This window comes from Dendrobium catenatum, unplaced genomic scaffold (genome assembly GCF_001605985.2).
Source record: "Dendrobium catenatum unplaced genomic scaffold, ASM160598v2 fragScaff_scaffold_993, whole genome shotgun sequence".
NCBI lineage: Eukaryota > Viridiplantae > Streptophyta > Magnoliopsida > Asparagales > Orchidaceae > Dendrobium > Dendrobium catenatum.
This window is the reverse complement of record NW_021319455.1, coordinates 1,509,919-1,530,263: the sequence shown is the minus strand read 5'-3', so window position 1 is coordinate 1,530,263 and position 20,345 is coordinate 1,509,919. Positions and strand designations below refer to the sequence as shown.

Here is a 20,345-nt window from a genome sequence, read left to right as displayed (position 1 = left end):
CAAAATATTTTGAAAAAAATATTTTTCTTTAAAGGAATTTAGCTTACGTGGCGTTTTCCTATTGGAAGAAAATAATATATTTCTAAATATGATTAAAAAAAGGCAATAAAATGTGATGAAAATAATCTCTAGCAAAGGAAGCAACACCTATTATTCCAAGAGCAAAGCGTGCAGTCTCTACCATTTTGTGAAGAAGAAGAGAGACCTTAAAACTTCCAAAATGCAAGCAATATTGCTTTGAAGATTAAGGCAATATCTATATTTGGGCATCCTCCTTACTCCAAATATATATTGTGGATAAGTTGGAAGGGCATCAGCTGAAATTTGACTTGTTCAATTTGGCTCTATATTTGGATATATATATCATTTTCAATGTGTTGAAATTGAAATTTTCTTACATTAAAAAAAAAATAGGTCAATTTTACCATGTATCAATTGAAAATAACCGATTTAATTATCATTTTTCTATACATATTCGTAAAATTATAATTCAAATATGAAAGTCCACAACGAAATTTCCATCGATTTGATCGCGAGGCACTTGTAAATATTTAAGTGTTGAAAAGTTGAATATCATGCAAAAGCGAAATTCTCTTTAAAGTGGAATATATAGGCTTCGTTTGAGACAGTTTTTTAATTTCGTAAAATTATAATTCAAATATGAAAATCCACAACGAAATTTCCATCGATTTGATCGCGAGGCACTTGTAAATATTTAAGTGTTGAAAAGTTGAATATCATGCAAAAGCGAAATTCTCTTTAAAGTGGAATATAGGCTTTGTTTGGGACGGTTTTTTTATTGCTTCTTAAAATAACTTTCTAGTTTAAAAATTAAAATTTTCATACGAAAAAGCTGCTTTAAGAAGCATTAAGAAAGTCGTCCCAAACGAAGCCATAATGGTATGGATGTAAATCCCCTAAAATAGGAAGGTTTACATGCATGCCTCAAAATTCTTATATATTTATTAATTTAACACATAAATCTTTTTATCTGCATACATAACGCTCAAAATTGATCTAAACTACGTACTATTTAAAAAAAATTATAAATATTAGGATATTTAAGGTAAAATTTACATTTTTTTTATGTTTAATCTTTGGCCTGATTTAGATGATAAAGTGTAGGGGTGTCAATTTCGGGTCACGGGTCGGGTTCGGGTCGAACCCGGAACTGACCCGGGTTCAATCGGGTCAACCCGTCGGGTCAACCCTAACCCGACCCATTTTTTAAATGGGTCGAATCCAGGAACCCGAACCTTACCCGTTTTGAAATCGGGTCGGGTCCAACCCGGATTTTTCGGGTCGGGTCCGGGTCTAGTTTTTGTGTTGTGTCAAATATTGACACCTAATAAAGTGGCATATAAATAAATATAAAAATTTTTAATATTAGATATGTAAATACATTAAAAATTATTGTAATGTGCATGAAAATCTCCTAAATTATAATGTGATGATAAGCTAATCTTCATCCATGCTGATACTTGCATGGGTAAGAGACCAACCTTTTAGACCTATCATTTATACCTCACGACATCATTAGTCTTAACATCATCATCATTAGACTTAATAACCACACTAAGTTAATTTTTATGAATAATCATTCTTAATTTATTCCTTTACCATTGCATAACATATATATTAAATTTACTCAAATTAATTATCATATTTTCTAGTCATATTATTTAGATCTTCTTATTGTTTTATAGTCTATCATCTATATAATATAAATTTATTTCTCCCACTACAAATTTCTACGAATACAAATATATTTTTATTATTTTATCTTCAATAAATATTCTTCCAATTCTCATTTTAATATAGTAAATTTTAAATTTATCCTTTCATAAGCTTACCATATTCCAATTTCAATACTAATTTATCTCATTTGGCAATAAGTAATTTGTTTTTTATCACCTACGAACCTTTTATAATTATAAAATTAATATAATAAGGACTCTTTCAATATATATTTGTTTTTTATTTTTATTTTTATTATTATCTTTCATATATTTGAGTAAAGAAATAGGACAAGTTAAAGTGATTTATTCATATTGAATTGAACAGAGAAAAAAACAAAGTAAATTTGGAGTACTTCTCAGGTTTTATTGGAAGGCCTGTTTGATAATTGGAGGCCTGTTTGAAGAAGAATTATTAGTTTGAATGCCTCTATATATATTTTGCAATTTTCTATTTTTTTCTTAGTTGTAATGAAAGCTAAAGCTAATTTATTTTGTATTAACAATAAATTTTGCTTGAATATTTTTAGCCTACATATTTACAACAATAATAATAATGAGTTTTTGTCCCACTATATGAGGTTGGCTACGTGAATCTTTTTTATTCATTGTGTTTTATTAATAGTAAAATCCTTATTTAAATCTAATAAAAAGTATCACTTTTAATACATTCTAATTAGAGTTTAGGCTTCGTTTGGGATGACTTTCTTACTATTTCTTAAAGTAATCTTTTAGTACAAAAATTAATTTTTTTAAAAGTAAAAAGATGTTTTAAGAAGCAGCAAGAAAGCCGTCCAAAACGAAGCCTTAGGTTTTGTTTGGGACAGCTTTGTTATTGCTTCATGAAGCAGATTTCTAGTACAAAAAAATTTTAAATCAACAAAATTTGATACTGAAAAATTGCTTCATAAAGTAACAAGAAAGCTGTCGCAAATAAAGCCTTTGGGATGACTTTTTTATTGCTTCTTAAAACAAAATTTTAGTACACAAATTAAAATTTTTTAACTAATTCTATTTTAAAAAGCAATAAAAAAGCCGTCCCAAAGGAAGGCCTTAGTTTCGGATAGCTTTCTTATTGATTTCACAAAAAAAGTCTGAAGCCAAAATAAATTAGGTTGGACATATAATGAGCACCTTTGATCTTGAAGAATTCTATAATGCTTAAAGTAGTTATATGAGTTGAAAATAGATAAAATTAATTTACTCCAAATGATGAAATTAATGCTGGAATGACAGCGAAATTCAGCTCCTCTTTGTTTGTTTCAGCTCCCCCAATTCAAAAAGATAATCTCATTGATGAGCGCTTAATTTTTTGAGGAATATATATATATATATATATATATATATATTAAATCAAGTTTGTTTTTACTTGAATTAGATTTATTTTAAGTAAGCTATTATTAAAATTGAAGCATATAAATATAGATTTAAAATTTATAAAAATTCAATGATTATGGAACAAGTTTTAATCTTTATATATAATTGTCAACCCTTTTTTTTAACACAAATATATTAAAAAGAAAAGAATGATACACAGAGAGAAACAAGCTTGTGGGGAAAAAACTTCCTCTTCCCAAGGACAAAAGGGGAAGGGATACAATAGGAAAAGCACCCCAAATCAAGCCACAGACAAAAACAAAAGAAAAAGAAACCCCTCAAATGAGAAGGTGGGCCATTTTATTGGTTTATATTACGCAATAAAACACAATACAAACCAATGAAAAGAGGTCGCTCATTCAGCACTTGAGGGGCCCAAGTCCCCGCCTGTGAAATCTGTTGAAATCTTCTTTCTCTTCATAGGGGAGGTGGCCAAAGCACATAAAGTCTCAAGTCGAAGGAGCTCTCTGTCCAATCGAGACTTGGTTACTCTTCATTGTTGCTTGCGAAAGTTCACAATCATATTAGAAGTTTATTCCATTTGCTGTAACTTCTTGGCCAAGAATAGGATAGGGGGATTGGCTTGTGGACGATTTGTAACTTCCCTTCCTTCTCCAGGTGACTAGGTTCCAAGCTCCAAGGGAAGAGTCTTCCTTGTTCTCATTAAGAGATGGCTCTTCAACAGCAATATGCTTCGGCTCATGAGGAGGGGAGGGTGCTTGGGGGGCACTATCGATTGTGACTTGCACCTTGGTTGGCGGCGATGACTGCATTGGGGGGGACTAAGGAGCACGGGTTAGAGCATTGGAAAGGCAAGATCCATTGGCATGACCAATTAGACCACAGTCGAAGCAAAAGTTTGTAAGCCCTTTATATTCGACTCTTTGAAAAAACCTTACATGGAACCCATTGATTCAAACCCCAACTTGAAGCTATTGAGAGAGATTAATCCTAACACAAATCCTTGCATAGGATGATCTTCCCCAAGTACTCGTATGTGAGTCCATCCACAAAGGTTCTCCAAGCATATTGGCAAGACTAGTGATGTTGTTTTTATCCCAGTACATGAGAGGGAAATGTGGAAGACATATCTAAATAGGAGAGTAAAGCCCATGAAGAGAGTTGGGAGAGAAGGTAGGAGACCACTTATCCATACAAATGTGTTCTCTGATATGATTCACGGCCCACTCATGAGTATCGCATCCCTAGCCTCTTTGCTTTGGAAAATACATATAAAAGAGTTTGGAATTATAGTAATAATATCAAATTCCCCAAAATGATACCACCTACGTTTGAGCTCACCAAAAAGGAAGGGAAATACAACCCTTCGTCCCATGAGCTTAACCACTAATGCTCTATCCAATTTGGCAATATTCTCGTGCACAACTGCCACTTCCACCTCCATGGACTTGCCATCCTTGGCTAAGAAGATTTCGCTTGGCTTTTTATCCAACTTGAAGAATTGGACCTTGTTCTAAGCGAAAGGGCCTGATTGCAATCCTCTAGGCTGCAACAAAGGAGCTTATATGGGCTGGCAAATAGGGCTAGCTGATTCAGGGCACTCAGCATCATTACACAAACACTTGGAGGGCGCATTCCAGTAGCAAATTGCTGAATGGGGGAGGGATCCACGTTCTTTATACACCTGCATATGGGAGACTTCTCCACAGACATATCCTTAGCGGGAGAAAACTAGATGTAGCCGGTCGTCCTAATCTTTCTATTAAGATTATTGTATGGTGATAGGAAAAAAATAGAAGTATATTGTATTTCATGGTGGAGGTTAGAAGAGCCTTAAGGCATTGGAGTTATCTTCAAGAGATTATTTGTAGTATGTTTGAGTTATCTTCAAGAGATTATTTGTAGTATGTTTGATCATTCTCTTTTAAGGAGAGAAGACTAGAGGCCAAGAGGTTCAATATTGATATGTCACCAAAAATTGTCTTGTTCGAGCACGAACAAAATAACATATTTAAGTTGGAAACTAAATTTAGGACCATTTAAATTCTGATTTTTATCAAACTTGTATTCAAATTGAACATCTCAAAGAGATGAATCCAACGTCATCAAAATCAGTCCGATCCGATAGTGATATTGCTAGAAGTTTATTGAGAAGGGGGGGGGGGGGTGGGGGGATTTTTTCACTCGGAGCTTAGGACTGGCATTATGCAGTTTTTAAATTTTTTGTTCAATTTTATCAAAATGTATAATATTTAAATTAAGATATGTACAACTTACAATTTATAAAGTCTATTCTTCATATTTCGAAAGAGCTCAATGATTACTTCATTATCAATATCATCTAAAATTTCTTTCTCAATAAAAGTAATTAATAAATCATTCATTCATTGATCTCCAATTCTATTTTGCAGCCAATTTTTTATAATATTCATGGTAGAAAATGCTCTTTCGATGCTTGCAGTAGCAACGGGTAATACTAATGATAATTCGAGTATTCTAAAAATAACATGATATGTAATATATTTCATACTTTGGATCATTTTCTCAGCAAGGCTTCCTATATCTTTTAAAGAGGAGAACTAATCACCAGATCGCATATCTGTAGTATAAGTATCCAATTCATTTTCAAGAACCGCCTGATCAAGAAGACAACAATCAGTGAGACAAAACTGTGTCATTATAATCAACTTGTCTTTGTTGAATGCATAAAATCTATTATTAAGATTCAAGCAGGTCATATACAAAAGCAGCTCGATATTTACTTTTTTAAAACAATTATTTAACTCCTAAAACTGCATGTCAAGCACTGTGTAAAAAATGTTAACCTGAAAATGATATAAATTTTGTTATATCTTGAGCTTTACGGTGAGGCCGAGCACGAGCAACCCATTTATCATTCATATGTGGAACATTGATTTAATGTTGCTCACAAAATGAGGTTATATTACTGATGAAGTCAGTCCACTTGTTATCTCTCATATCCCGCAGTCTTATTTTATATATACACACCAAAGACATAGCATTTATAATATCTTATTATACTCTTTGTAAAGCTTATGATATTTCATTAGTGATACTAAGAACATCTTTCATCAAATATAGGCAAAAAGAAAACTCAAAGGTCTGTAACGATTCTAATAAAGCATACGCCACACCTTTTTATTTTGAGCTTACACTATCTTCCAAAATGATTTCCAGAACATCAATTACCGTAGAGAATATTATGATTAACCTTAAAATAGATTCATAGTGCGAACCTTGCCTCGTATCACTTGCATGCCTAAGGGTTATTTCTTGATTTATTGCCCATATAAAATTTTTCCATCATGTAATTCATTTAATGCCTTCTCTCATTGTATTTTTCAAAGATGGTCATGACGCTTACAAGAAACACCAAAAAGATTCATTTCACTCAAAATTATAGTAAATAACAAAATAATATGAACATGAGTTTTCATAACATCCACCAATGCTAATTAAAGTTGATGTGATGAGCAATAAATGAAATATGCTGATTGATTTTCATTCAAAAAAAGAGCATTTAGACCATTAAACTCCCCTCTCATATTGCTAGCACCATCGTAGCCTTGACCTCATATTCTAAAAATGCTCAAACCATATATTGATAAGAGTTATTCAATTGTCATTTTAAGACTATTTGCTGATTCATCTGACATTTGAGAAATCCCCAAAAAATGTTCTATTATCTCACCTTTCTTAATAACAAAATGTACTACAATGGAGGTGATGGCTCTCGTCCGCCGCTGAGAGGAAGAGGCAACTCTTTGTGAGTTGCAGTGCGATAGAAAAAGGCGGAGAATGTCATGATGGAAAATGTTAAGATGTGAATAGTGGGAGGGTAACTAAACCCTAAACCCTTAAACCCTAAATCCTAAGCCCTAAACCCTAAACCCTAAATCCTAAACCCTAAGACCTAAACCCTAAACCTTAAAACCTAAACCCTAAACCCTCGCCAAAGATCTTCTACATATTTACGGGGAATGCAACTCTAAAAAAATTATAAATATACTCTAACTTCTGAAGAGGGGGCTTAGACATTTGCAAGCCTGAACCTCTAGCTAGAGAATGGAGAAAGATTACAGGCTTTAAGGATCTAGAGCTCCGCCCAAGCACCATTACTAGAAAACTTCCGTCAACCATCATTAGACCACTGCCTGGCTGCTAACCACCATCGGGCTTACACCAAGCCGCTGACCATCATCCGACCACTATTTGGTCGCTGACCGCCATAGAACATCTACCTAACAACCGATCGCCATTAGACTTCAGTCTGACCATTATTAGACCACCGCTTAGCTACCAACCACCACTCAGCAGCTGACTACCGCTTAGTAGTAGATCTCCATCGAATTTCCACCCAACCTCCATCATCTGTCGGACTTTCGCCCGATCGCCGCTGGACCATGGCTTGGCCACCGCCCGCCACCCGTCAACTACGGTACCTCTGACCACCGTCGCACATTGACCATGGCCCTTTTGACCACCGTAATCTATCGACTACAGTCCCTTCGACCACTATCGCCCGCCGACTACGGCACCTCCAACTTTCGTCAACTAATGACTATAGTTTCTCTGACCAATGTCGTCCGACTATGATCATACTGACCAAATTAACAGGCTAACACTTTCTTGAGAAAAACTCTCATATCATTGGATTCTTCCAACTCTCACCTGTAATATGCTCTATATGATGTATATTTGCTACATTGAGCTAAGGTCTTTCCCCCATGAAAGGACCTCTTTTGAAATCAACAGTAAACACTAGTATAATCATTTTAACTGAGCCAGGCCCTGTGGGTTTTCCCCTTTTCAGGATTTTTCACATAAAAATCTTGGCGTCTCTTATGACTCTCGCATCCCTCTCCCTCTTATTTGTTTGTGTGCTAAATTTTCGTTCAAAGCTAAGTTCATTAAGCTCTTTATCCTTCTATCGCGATGAATGTTCCAGCCTGCAATAGTTTAAATTTTAATGTTGATGTTATGAGTTATAGTTGGTGTCGATGGTGTGCATCAACTTTATAAGCAATGGCATGCATCATTATAGGTAACAATGGGAGACAAAGTCGATGAGTGTCGATGTTTGTCTTCGCGATATTGTGTGTCTACATTTTAGGTGATGACATATGAAGAAGTCAATGAGCATCGACATCCGTGTCGATGGCATGTATTGATATTATACGTGATGACATGCATTAATATTGTTAATAACGATGGGTGACCAAGTCGGTGAGGATCAAAATTTATGTCGATGACATGCATTAAACCTATTGGCAATGATTTGTATATCCACAATATTGGCAATGTAGTTAGCGGGCATAAATGTTTATCTTTATGTTGATGTCTTGCATCAGTCTTATTGGTGCTATCATGTGTTGATATGCCTTATCAAGACTACTCCAATTCGCGAACATATCTTATAGCTATTTTCAAGTTACCAAAGGAGCTCGTTCGCAAACATATCGAGCAAGTATTTTTCGAGCTACCAACCAAACCTGTTAACAAATAAAAAAGCTTAGAAATAATTTTTTTAATAAACAAACTTGTCTATGAATACTTTAAAACAAAATAATCCAACAAATATAAACAAATACTTCTTGTTCATGAACAATTCCATTCTAATTAAAAACTATAATTTAAGAAAATGAAATTAATATTTTTTTAAATAAGAAATATTTATTATAAGTTATCTAATAAAGACAAGTTAACCCTCGTGATATCAACCAAAGATTCAACAGTAGGCTTATGCACAATCCATCATCGCCAAGACACATAATTCCTACAACATATATATATATATATGCCTAGTTATGTTCTTTTTAATTAAAAAAAGAAAATATAAAATTATTTTAAGCTGACTCAGGCTTTGTTTGAGACGGCTTTCTTACTGCTTCTTAAAGCAACTTTTTAGTACAAAAAATTAATTTTTCTACTAGAAAGCTGCTTTAAGAAACAATGCCTTCAATTCAACTGGACTCAAAAGCGAGTTTGTTTAGGCTGAGCCAATTCAAAATCAAATCAATTCAAGACTTGAGCGAATTTTGAGGTAGCCTATATAGGTTTGATCCCATTTCAAGTTGAAGTTGGGTTGGCTTGAAATAGAATTGTTTACACCCTGGTTCACATGATACTCATATTTATTTCTTGATTGGGAGTATTAAGATGAGAAGGGAAATTTGTATAGAAGAATATTTTTTTCTATAACTTATACTTTTGTTTTGTTTTTTTGTCCTAATTTGAGGAGAAAGTGGAGGGCTTTATTTAAATCTATGAGATTACAATTAAAACCACCTTAAGATTGAAAGAGTAGATTATAGAGAAAGAAGAGAGATTCATTGATCCATAGAGGCTTTACTGGAGGAGAAATTATTCTGTGCGGAGTCTGGATGGAAAGAATTGTTCGGACTGTAAGTATAAATACTATGTATAAATAGTGTGCACAAAAATTTGATATGTTCATTCATATATCCGGACGATTCTTCCCGTCCGAACTCCGCCTGAAGAGGTTAATTCCTTCATAGTAAGACACTCGATTCTTTTCTCAGGTATTTGTTTGTGTAATCAACACCTGGCTATAGATGTTTAAAACTACAAAAACAACACAGAAACAAGATAATTACTTGACAAGCACTAATAATACTAATAATATACCAATTCAAAAAAGAGAACAAAAGAAAAAAAACAACATGGAGAGAGTGGTTGAGGTTGACCTTTTCTATGGACTAAAAATTAAGCTGAAAAAGTCAAAATCAAATAAGGCATTGTTTGGAATAGCTTTTGATCATAATTTTTTTCATGCTTTCTAAATTTTTTTATTAAAAAGTAACTTCATAAAGCAATCCCAAACGAAGCCCAAAAGTGCGAACAATTATTAGGTCCTCCGACCGGACGTAGAGCTACGTCCGATCGGAGCTAAAATCGCACCAAAAAATGAGAAATACCGAGCAAATACCGAGCAATACCAAACAATAACGAGGAATACTATCATGTGAACACCCAATACCGAGTTATACCGAGCAATACCGAGTTATACAAAAAAATACCGAGTTTTTCCTATAAAAAACTCGGTATTTTTATATATAACTTGGTATTGCTCGGTATAGCTCAGTATAACTCGGTATTGGTCTTCACATAGCGGTATTCCTCATTATTATCAAATAATACCTAGCAATACCGAACAAATACCGAGTTTTTTGGCAGAATTTTAGTGCTGACCGGACGGTCGGAGGACCTAATAATTGTTCCAAAAGTGCAACCGCTGAAAAAAAAATAGATGTATAACTGATATAAGCGACAGATTGTTTTTTCTTTTTTTTTTAAAAATTATGAATATTATAATTTTTTCGTTAGAACAAACAGGCAATATATTTTTATGGCTATCATATTTTAACATATTTAATTGAAAAAAAAATTATATAACACCAGAAATCTTTGAAAAGAAAAGCTTCAGCTAAAATGTCTGAAAAGCAGATTTTAGAAAAAGCTGCCCCAAAAAGCTACTGAAACTTGTTAACAAATCAGAAACTATTCAAGAAGAACCAAAATCATAGGCCGATATCAAAATTTTTAAGCCAAACCAAACAGATCAAGAAAACAAGTAACAATAACAGATCAAGAAAAGAAATCTTTGGTTTTCCCGAAAAATGAACATGGAATCATCAGTCAACCAAACCTTTGCTTCTATTGACATGTATTCATGAACTGCTAAAAAATAAATGAATAGGAATCTTAGTCAGAAACCATAAAGCATAAAACTACTCAGGCTTTGTTGGGACAGCTTTTTTATGCTTCTTAAAGCGACTTTCTAGTAAGAAAATTAAAATTTTTTATTAAAAAACCGCTTTAAAAAGGAGGAAAAAAGTTGTCCCAAACGAAGCCTAAGTTCCTCAAAAAACATACAGTAAAGAATCTGTGTTGTCATGATTAAATTTCTAATCTTGCTCCAGTAAAAATTATAATTTTAAGAGAAATTAACCAGCCTCACACAATCACAAACAGCAAAAAGTGTAGAAGGTCCAAGAAAAGATACTCCTGTAGCCGTTTCACAGAAGAGGCAAGAGGAAGAAACATAAACCTGTATTGATACTTTCCAAGCAAAAGATAGATTAGAGTATCTTGATTTTGTAGGAGAAAAACTAACACTCCCAAATAACCCGCCCAGCACTATTTGGTCCTTTCCCGGATACTGTAGATGTCAGGACATAACAACAGGAAAATAAAAACATAATCTGTAAAATGATGAAAATGCAGAAAACAGAAAGTTTGCTGTAAAAATAAAGCTGCCAGTAAAAACCGCGGAGGGTTGATTTGTGGTTGGAGAGAAATTATTCTATACAGACATCGGACGGGAGAACTGTCCGGTTACGTTTGATACCGAGCGCGGTACATTTTTGGGGTGATATGACACATTTTTATTGGCCTCCAAACAACATCCGGACTCCGCACAAAATAATTTGCCCAGTGATAGAGAGTGTTCCTGCAAGCTAGAGGTGTGCATTAAATCATCCCTGCTTCAAAAGAACTCAATCTGATTCAGAACAGCTGCACATGGTGGATGGTAGGAATAGAAGTTTCTAGCTGGGAGCATCACTTCAGATATTGTTCAACCTTCTGAACCACAAGTGAAGGCTTCCTTTCCACTTTAAGGCAATTAGTGGTCTCAGCTGAACAGCAAGAGAGAGATAAGCAAGCGCAAAGCCACTTAACCAAAGATTTAAGCAGAAAAAAGATCAATAATGGAGGGAAGACTCTCTATTACTAGCAAGCGCAAGCAGCATAGCCTATTCCTAAGCTCGGGGACTAGCTGTTGAAGTTCAAGCTAGCTTCAGGCAAAGAATGGTCTCCATAGTAGGAATACAAAGTGGGAGATTCTATACTAGATTTTCAAATCTATAGACTAGACACTAAGACAGAACATTCAAATAGCACTCAAGGGGTCCATCCCACTATGACAATATCAGACCCAGTTGCATTGAGGAGTGATCACCATTATGTATGAGAGGATAGATCAAAGCCTTCAAGATTCGGTATAAATTTCTCTTTATTTATTTCTTCAAGCAAATGCAACGAGAATGACAAATCTAGAGTGCAACTAGATTCCTTCTTCCACTAGGCGCAAGGTAAGGAGCAACAAGAACCACTCTTAACTAATGGTGATCCCCAATCCCGACATTTCATGTCCATGAAATAATTAGAGACAGTCGCGCAACAATTGAGTCAAGCATAGAATCATGCCACCAGATCATCTCAATCATTATCTTTGATCGAATTCCCTTTTTTGTTGGTGCTAATTGAGCCGTAGGTTGTGAGTGAGCATACAATCAGAAATATTGAAGGTATACGACATGTCTAATTCAGGAGAATTGTCCAAATCTATTGAGTTTCACTTTTGAATGCATTCCTAAGGGAATTTTCTTTGCAAAGATGAATCATAACAAAGTGTCCTTCTTGTTATAATTTCCATTGCCGATGGTGATCAACTACTTCCTTGTAGTATGTTTGAATCTTGCAGTTTGGTTTTAACAACTCGCAACAAGTTAGAAATTCTTCTGTGATATTTGCAGCAGTAGCTTTGGCATTTAGCCCAAATAGTTAAATCAATTGTATGATTGAGCGTCAGCGAAAACAACATTAAATGGATTGCAGCCGGTAGAATGATTAATCATAGAATTGTAGGTGAACTCCATCTAACCAAGAGATTCAACCCACCATTTTGAATGGTCAGCAACTAAAAGGCAACACATGTTTCTGAGATAATTAACTTCCATTGCCTATCGGCAGGGGCGGAACTAGTTTTTCCTTTGAGGGTGGACAAACACAACTAAAGGGACGTGCAGGTAACAAGCGCAACGTTGGCAATGGTGAACAGATAAATTTCACAAGCAGCGTCGACGCGACGCGCAGAAAGCAGGCGAAGCGGTGGCATCGTGTAGCCAATAGGCATAGTGCTGTAGTGGGACCATCTACATATGGCATGAATTGGATTGTGGTGAGAGAGAAATTGGATAGCTAGCTCTTCATTAGGGAATATATATATATGATCTCAAAATTACTCCCCTCATAACTCATAAGAAGAAATTTAGGCTTTGTTTGGGACGACTTTTTTACTGTTTCGTAAAGCAATTTTTTTAGTATAAAATTAAAATTTTTATATTAAAAAGCAGCTTTAAAAAGAAGTAAAAAAGCCATCCCAAACAAAGCCTTAGTTTGGAAAGGATAGAATGAGCTAAGACGGATGTCTGCTTGTAGTTTGTCCATAACTCTAGCAAAAAACAACTGATAAATTTTGTTTCTCAATCGGAAGTTAGGCTCTGAGAAAGCCCATGGCGGACAATGTCGTGGAAAAAACAGCTTTGTAAGTGACAAAATCATAGGTTTTTTTACAAGTAATAAAGCAAATCATCTTTGAAAATCTATCTACGACCACCACAACGCCCTGCTTAGTTCAAGGTAGCTCAGATATTCCAAGATAAAGCTAGTGATAGGTATTGATAAGCATAAAAATGTATTTTGAGTTGTTCCTTTGCAACCTTGGCAAATTGGACAACGCTCAACCAATCTAATCATCATGAAGCAAATTGGGAGAAAGAAATGGGACTGGTGTTGAGCTAATATTTTGCCCCTACCGGCATTAGCAGTGAATACTCAGCTAAATTTCTGTAGAAACAAGACCCATTAGGCGTACATCCGAGCAAAGATTCTTCTATAAGCTTATGCATTACAGGATTGGCGGTCATCGAACAATAAAAAATCTTGGTGTATGGTTAATTCTCCCATTGTTTGAATGAGCAAATGACAGCATATAACTGTTATTCAAAAGCAATCAATTTATGATGCAACGCAATCAATTTTTTGCAAAGAATTCAACAAGCCTTCCTTCTTGTGATGAGATAGTTCCAATACCTTGTAGACGAATCAGTTTCCCCTAGAATGTTTGTTGTAGTTTGGGAGAACTAAGACTGAAGCGAAACTCAAACTTGATTTTAATGGATTCACAACTTTGTTGTTAATTGTTTTGCCAATGACAATTGTTTAAGATTTAGGCGGTTTGTAGGGTTGCAAACGAGCCGAGCCGAGCTGAGCTTTAGCATGTTCAAGCTCAAGCTCGTTTGACAGCATCCTGTTCGAGCTGGGCTAGATAAAAATCGAGCTTTTATGGCCTCTATTCAAGCTCGAGCTCGTTTAAAAACCTCTGCTCAAGCTCAACTCATGTTCAATTTAGAGCTCGATTATTTAGGCTTATCGAGCCGCTCATTATAAAGTCTCATTGAGCCACTCGTTGACAAGTTAGTGGTTTGGCTCGTCCAAACAAAATGAAATCATAAATTAAGTCAGCCAACGTACCGAAGCCACCAGTTGCCTGTTGTTAAGCAAATGGTCATCACATTTTTTTTATAGCGCAAAATCACTCCCGTCCAAGCGGTGTGGGACTAAACCCCCATAGTTTTATTGGGTGATCAAGTCATTAATAAGAGTACATGTTTTAGATATTGATAAAAAAATTATCTTGATCAAGCATGAATCTCGAGGCAAAATCAGGCCGGAAGCTTCAAAAATTAAATTTGGGATTATCTGAACTCCGATTTCAGCAAACTTACGGTCGAACTGAGCGTCTCGGAAATACGAACCCAACGACACCAAATTCAACTCAATCTGAGCCCAAATGTGTCCGAATCACCAACAAAAAACAATGGAGTGCCTAAACTGTAAGAAAATTAGAGTAAGGGAGGATAAAGAAAAGAAACAGCTGCAAAAAGTCTAACTTCTTCTATACAAAAGAGTGACACTGAAGTTTGATAGGGGATGTCACCTATTTCCGACAGTAGAATGTCTATAATGTAAGAAGATAGCCAGAGAAGAAAATAATAGAAGGAGAAAAAATTTCCTTATACACTGAAGAGGATCGTTGAATTTAAGTAGAGAAAGTCACCTAAAAAAAACAACGGAAGATCTCTAGAGCAAGAAGAAAAACGAGGGAAAAAGAAAAGGAAAAGCAAAAGAAAATTATGACTTCTGCATAAAAAGAGGGGCGCTGATTTAAGAAGGGAAAGTTACATACATAAAACAGCGGAATGTCTTAACTGTAAGAAAGCCAAATGGAGAAGAAAAAAGAAAGAGCAAGTTTCCCCCTACCCCTATGGGAGTATTTATAGCATTTTTTGGGAAATGATAAGCTTCAGGAATATTCTGGATTTTTCTAGAATTTTTTTAATTTTTTTTTTTTGGAATTTTTGGGAATAAAAAAAATTTATTATTTAATAAATATAGCTGGCGGTTTCCTTAATCGCTAGCGGTGGGCAGCCAAGCGCCGCGAGGAACCGCGAGGCCAGGTGTGGGCCGGGCGAGCCACAAGCAGGCAAGGCGGGCCAGGTGGGCCGCGGGCAAGCCAGGACCCGGGTCAGGCGGGCCCGGTGCGCGATTCTGCCACCGCTTACGGCAGCGATGGTGGCCGGCCGGTTCTGCTACCTAAGCGAATTTGGGCCCAATTTTTGACCCGGACAGGCTAAATTAGACATTTTTGGGATCCCCATGATCATTTTTTTGACATTTCAGGCTCAATTTCGGCATTTTTAAAATTATTCGGGACCCCTACACACAAGATCAGATTATTTTCGAGTTTCAAATCACATAAAAAATTCTCCAAAATTTGTGACGTGTATTTTCGGACTCATGGAGCTTCAACATCCAAAAAAATAGAGGGGCAACTGATATATCATCAAAAAATTATCTTGATCGGGCACAAATCTCGAGGCAAAATTATGCTGGAAGCTTCAAAAATTAAATTTGGGATCATCTAGGGTGCATCTCGAAAATACAAACCCAATGACACCAAATTCAACTCAATTTGAGCCCAAATGTGTTCGAATCAAAGACCCGAAGCATTGTTGGAAGGTTCAAACCACAATTTGGATTACCAAACGATTTCAAAATAGGGCATGCTTATAGCGAAATCGAGCGGCTCAATGAGACGAATCCAACAAGCCCAAGATCGGCGAATTCCGATATCACTAAGACCTTCAAATGTCTAACGAACGGTCCACGATCAAGGGATTCAATATTGGCCATCCATCCAAACCACTCCACATTTGCCCTTGATCCTCCTCCTATTTACGGGTCATGCTATCCTCAAAAAACTATAAATAGCTCCTCATTTCTCTTAAGTGGGGACCCCAAGTAAGAAGGAAGAAGAGGAGAAGAGGAGAAGAGGAGAAGAGAATGAGGGAAGAAACTCCTCATCGACCACCGCAGAAGTTCCGCCTGACTTTCAAGTGACGCTGAAACTCCGCCCGATCTCCAAGTGACGCCGAAACTTCGCCCGATCTCCAAGTGACGCCGAAACTCCACCCGATCTCCAAGTGACGTTGGAATTATGTCCGATCTTCAAGTAACTACGGAGTTTTGCTTGAATACTATCTAATGCCGGAGTTCTCCTCGGCCGCCGACTAACGTCGGACTTTTACCCGATGCCGGGCCTCCGCTCGTCGCCAGATTTCTACCTGAAGTCGAACTTCTGCCCATTGTCGGACTTTCGTCGGACATCTATCCGATGCTGGATTTCTGTCCATTGCTGGACTTCTACCTGACGCCGTCCTTCTGAACTCCGTCGTCAGACAACAGTCCTTACGACCTCCGTCGCCTGCCAACTACGGTCCTTCCGACTTACGTCGCCCATCAACTACGGTCCTTCCGACCTAATGAACACGTCAACAGTGACTCTTTGTATTATCATCATGTACTTCATATAATGTACATCAATCCAAGGCCTTCCCCCTAAGGAACTGAATTATTGAGAAAAAAATCAAACCGCTGCAAAAGCACTAATAACCAATTTGCACATAACAACTACAAGCACACATTATGAAATAAGGATAGGTCTAGTTATAAGCTCCAAAAGAAAGGGGTCACACAAGTGAAAAAAAATTACGAATGCACTAAACTTGCAATAAACAAAGAGAAATATGGACGGATAGATAAGGTCTATATATATATATATATATATATATATATATATATATATAGAGAGAGAGAGAGAGAGAGAGAGAGAGAGAGAGAGAGAGAGAGAGAGAGGACCTATCTTAATAAAAACTCTGGCAGAATGACCAGGGGAAATCATCTTTACAATGAGAACAAACCTCATAAAGTTGGATGGAAAACTTTGTCTAATGGCTGTTGTGGAGTATCAATTCTCATGAAGAGTTGTTAACATATTTATAAGTTAAATCTGGTTGCATTCCAAAATATAGAAAATATTTACAAAACTTGAAATTGTTCGGAAAGAGAAAAGGAAATTAGGAAAAATGTAAGAAATACAATGTTACAAAAGATTAAAAAAAAAACATACAAAAACATCTTTAGCCGCATACAGATCTTAGGAAATGCAAATATCCTTACATCAGATAAGCCACTATTACTCAGAATGAAAGAGAAGAGTTATTAGCAAAATAACAGGTACATGTACATCAAATACAAGATAGGTTTATGGACATGGAGCATAATTGCACATTTACCTTGATTGTTTTACACCAGGAATTCCTTAACGTGTTAGAATGCAAGTGCAATTCGGTCTCAGGCAGATAAAAAGATGGCTCAGATTTCAGACATTACGCACTCTCAGCTGGAGTAAGATGCCCAATCTTCTCAGTAAGGTGATCTACACTTTTCCTATTCCACCAAAAGTTGCCCCATGCAACTTTGGTCACTTCACTTCTTCTTTCACCTACTTCCTTCCTCTCAGATTGAACTTCCTGCGCATCAGACCCTGGAGTCTCTGTGAAGAATTGCTGCCAAAATACATCGTTTCCTCCAGCAGGAACCGAAGTTCCAGCTCCATTAGTTGAATCTCTTGATATATGTGTTTCAGGAGCAGCGGGCGCTGAATTGACATCTATTTCAGAAATATTAGCCCTTACAGTCCTGGGAACTTCGGATGAAGAAACGCCACTATTTTCCACAAAACTTGTTGAGTCTGCAAGCTCTGGAGATGAATGAAAATCCCCAACACAAGGAGAGGAAGAATGCAGTTTAGGTGAAGTTGATGGCGAATTGACAACATTCTCCCTTACTGCTATGTGTGAATCAGTAGGCAATACTGCATATGGAATGGAATGTACACTACCAAAATCACAATACATTTCCCCAGAAGAAGCTAGGCTTACATTGCGGAAAAAGGTCTCCAGGGTGTTCAATGTGGATTCCATCTTCTCAAATGGTACTAGGTCCAATGCCTGAATGGATACAGTTTCAGGCTTCTGTGTGCTTGTGGTTTGAATTTCAAAAATTTGGTTCTTTCCAGCATCCTCTTGAATGCAATCATGCACCAGTAGTCGTCTCTTCTTGCAATGGAATACAGGTTGTTGAACAATATTTGAGAGAAACCCTGGTACTTGGACTACACTGGACAAGAATTCCATGATATCCCTTTGTCGATCCAATAAAACCTGCATTTTCTCCTCCAGAGAAAGCATTTGTCTCTCCAATCCATATTGCTGCTCTATGTGCCCATTCAACTCCAGGAGAAGACTGTCTTTGTCACGCTTGAGCCTCTCAATATTTCCTTCAAGCTCATATCTTTCTGCTTCAGACAAAGATACAGAAGCACTGCCCTGTGCCTGCAGTGAATGGCTGTGTACCGGCTTCCGCCGATGAATATTATTCAGTAGATGCTTCTGTCCCCTTGCAAAATCCTCATTGGCGAATTCCCACTGCTCCGGATCTGCTTTTCTGAAACCCTGAAATAATTGGAATGCCTCTAAATTTAGATATCCATCAAGGCTATTATTATTATTATAATTTAGGGTAAATATAGCAGTTTTAAGTGTTATGTATGTAAAAACCCCTATAATTTATTATGAACTTATTTAACCAACTGAAGACAAACTTGTCGATTAGAGTCAGCTACTTCAATCTTAAAACAAACCATGCACGGCAAAATACGGATTTATCGGTTTAGTAAGCAGAATCAAGTGAGACGTAGAAGAAATCTTCCCCTAATAGCTTATTTCTATCAGAATATGTCAAAATACGCAAAAGTTAGATATGCTAGAGCTTTCACTCCCAAGTAACTCATAAAAAAGAATTGCAGTAAACAACAAGATCAGTCAACACAAAATCAAGATAAAAAATTTAACTTTGTTCGTAACTTTATAGAACAACGGAAGATATATTCTTTACTAAAAAAAAGCATACTAGCCATTGAACTTCGATATATATGAGAGAATACTAATGCAAATCATTGAAAGACTTCAAAAGGCGTCGACTTTACACACGGTAGCAATCAATTATCAGATTTCATGCTAAAAAAACAAAATTTCCGTTACTTAATCATTTTCACTTACATATGTGTTGAGCTGCCGGACAAAACTAGAGAAATTATTATGCTTGAAGTACTTAGGCAGCAGATCCCTCGAAAACACCGTCGTGTTCCACACAATAAAACTATCGCCTGAGTTACTCCACGACACAACCGAATCGGTAGCGGAATCATCCACCATCTCATACGTCTTCGTGAGGAATGGCGGCGGGGAATTCGATCCACCCTCCATCACATCGATCACTGATCAGTCGCAGCCGTTAAACCCTAATCGAAGGAGACGCTTGCAAGAAACGAACGGCGGGAAGAAGCGATGCGGGAATATAGGGCAATTGGTTATTAGGGTTTGCGGAATCAGGGAGATCTGGATTCTGGAAAGACTTCGTCGAGGTCAATTCGCTTTGTGGAAATCTCTGGAAAGAAAGCAAAGAGAAGCGAGAGGGGGTTTCGTTTGGAGGAAGTTTCAGCGCGCGCGCTTGGGCGGTTGGGCCATCTGATAAGCCTCCTTTGACTCCAAAAATAATGGCTTTCTATAATAGAATATGTACTTCATTCATATCTTATATATATATTTTTCGAAAAAAATAGAGGCATACATGTCCAATTTTATTCCACAAATAGAAAGGTTACAAGGAGGAAAAAGCGAAAGAAAATAGCTCATAAAATCTAAAATCTCCATGAAGAAGAAGATGCCAAAATATAATGCTCAACAAGAACAAATACGAAAAAAACAAAAACAGGAAGAAAAAACTTCCCACTAAAACAACCTAAGACCAACAAACCAAGAGTCCCTAGGAATACAAAAAAAGACAGCCATCTGAACAAAAAGCCTCTAAATCAAGAGTTAAAAAACATAAATAAAAGCTATCCCCCCCCCCGGGACTCAGCAAGCGGGAAGATAATCATATTTTTAAACCAAACGCCAAAATTCAATGGTTACTAGA

The 20,345-nt window shown here is 36.4% G+C and overlaps 2 protein-coding genes across 2 annotated transcripts in view; both read right to left on the bottom strand.

The window, feature by feature from the left end:
- Positions 1-4,787, bottom strand: part of LOC110092049 (bidirectional sugar transporter SWEET3b-like) — a 13,427-nt gene extending 8,640 nt beyond the window's left edge. The window contains exon 1 of the mRNA XM_020816393.1: positions 4,582-4,787. Within this exon, the coding sequence (XP_020672052.1) occupies positions 4,582-4,787 (206 nt within the window). The remainder of the gene's footprint in view (positions 1-4,581) is intronic.
- A 12,510-nt stretch (positions 4,788-17,297) lies between these two features.
- On the bottom strand, positions 17,298-19,920 carry LOC110092050 (heat stress transcription factor A-4b). Its single transcript, XM_020816395.2, has 2 exons — positions 19,427-19,920; positions 17,298-18,820 (listed from the first exon to the last, which is right to left on the bottom strand). Exons 1-2 carry the CDS (start codon positions 19,631-19,633, stop codon positions 17,693-17,695), a joined length of 1,335 nt encoding a protein of 444 aa, XP_020672054.1. The 5' UTR covers positions 19,634-19,920; the 3' UTR covers positions 17,298-17,692.
- Positions 19,921-20,345: the final 425 nt, after the last annotated feature.

Coding starts and splice junctions, on each gene's coding strand:
- LOC110092050 (XM_020816395.2), bottom strand. CDS start 19,633: ATGGAGGGTGGATCGAATTCCCCGCCGCCATTCCTCACGAAGACGTAT. Junction 18,821..19,426: donor TCCGGCAGCTCAACACATAT/GTAAGTGAAAAT, acceptor CAATTATTTCAG/GGTTTCAGAAAAGCAGATCC.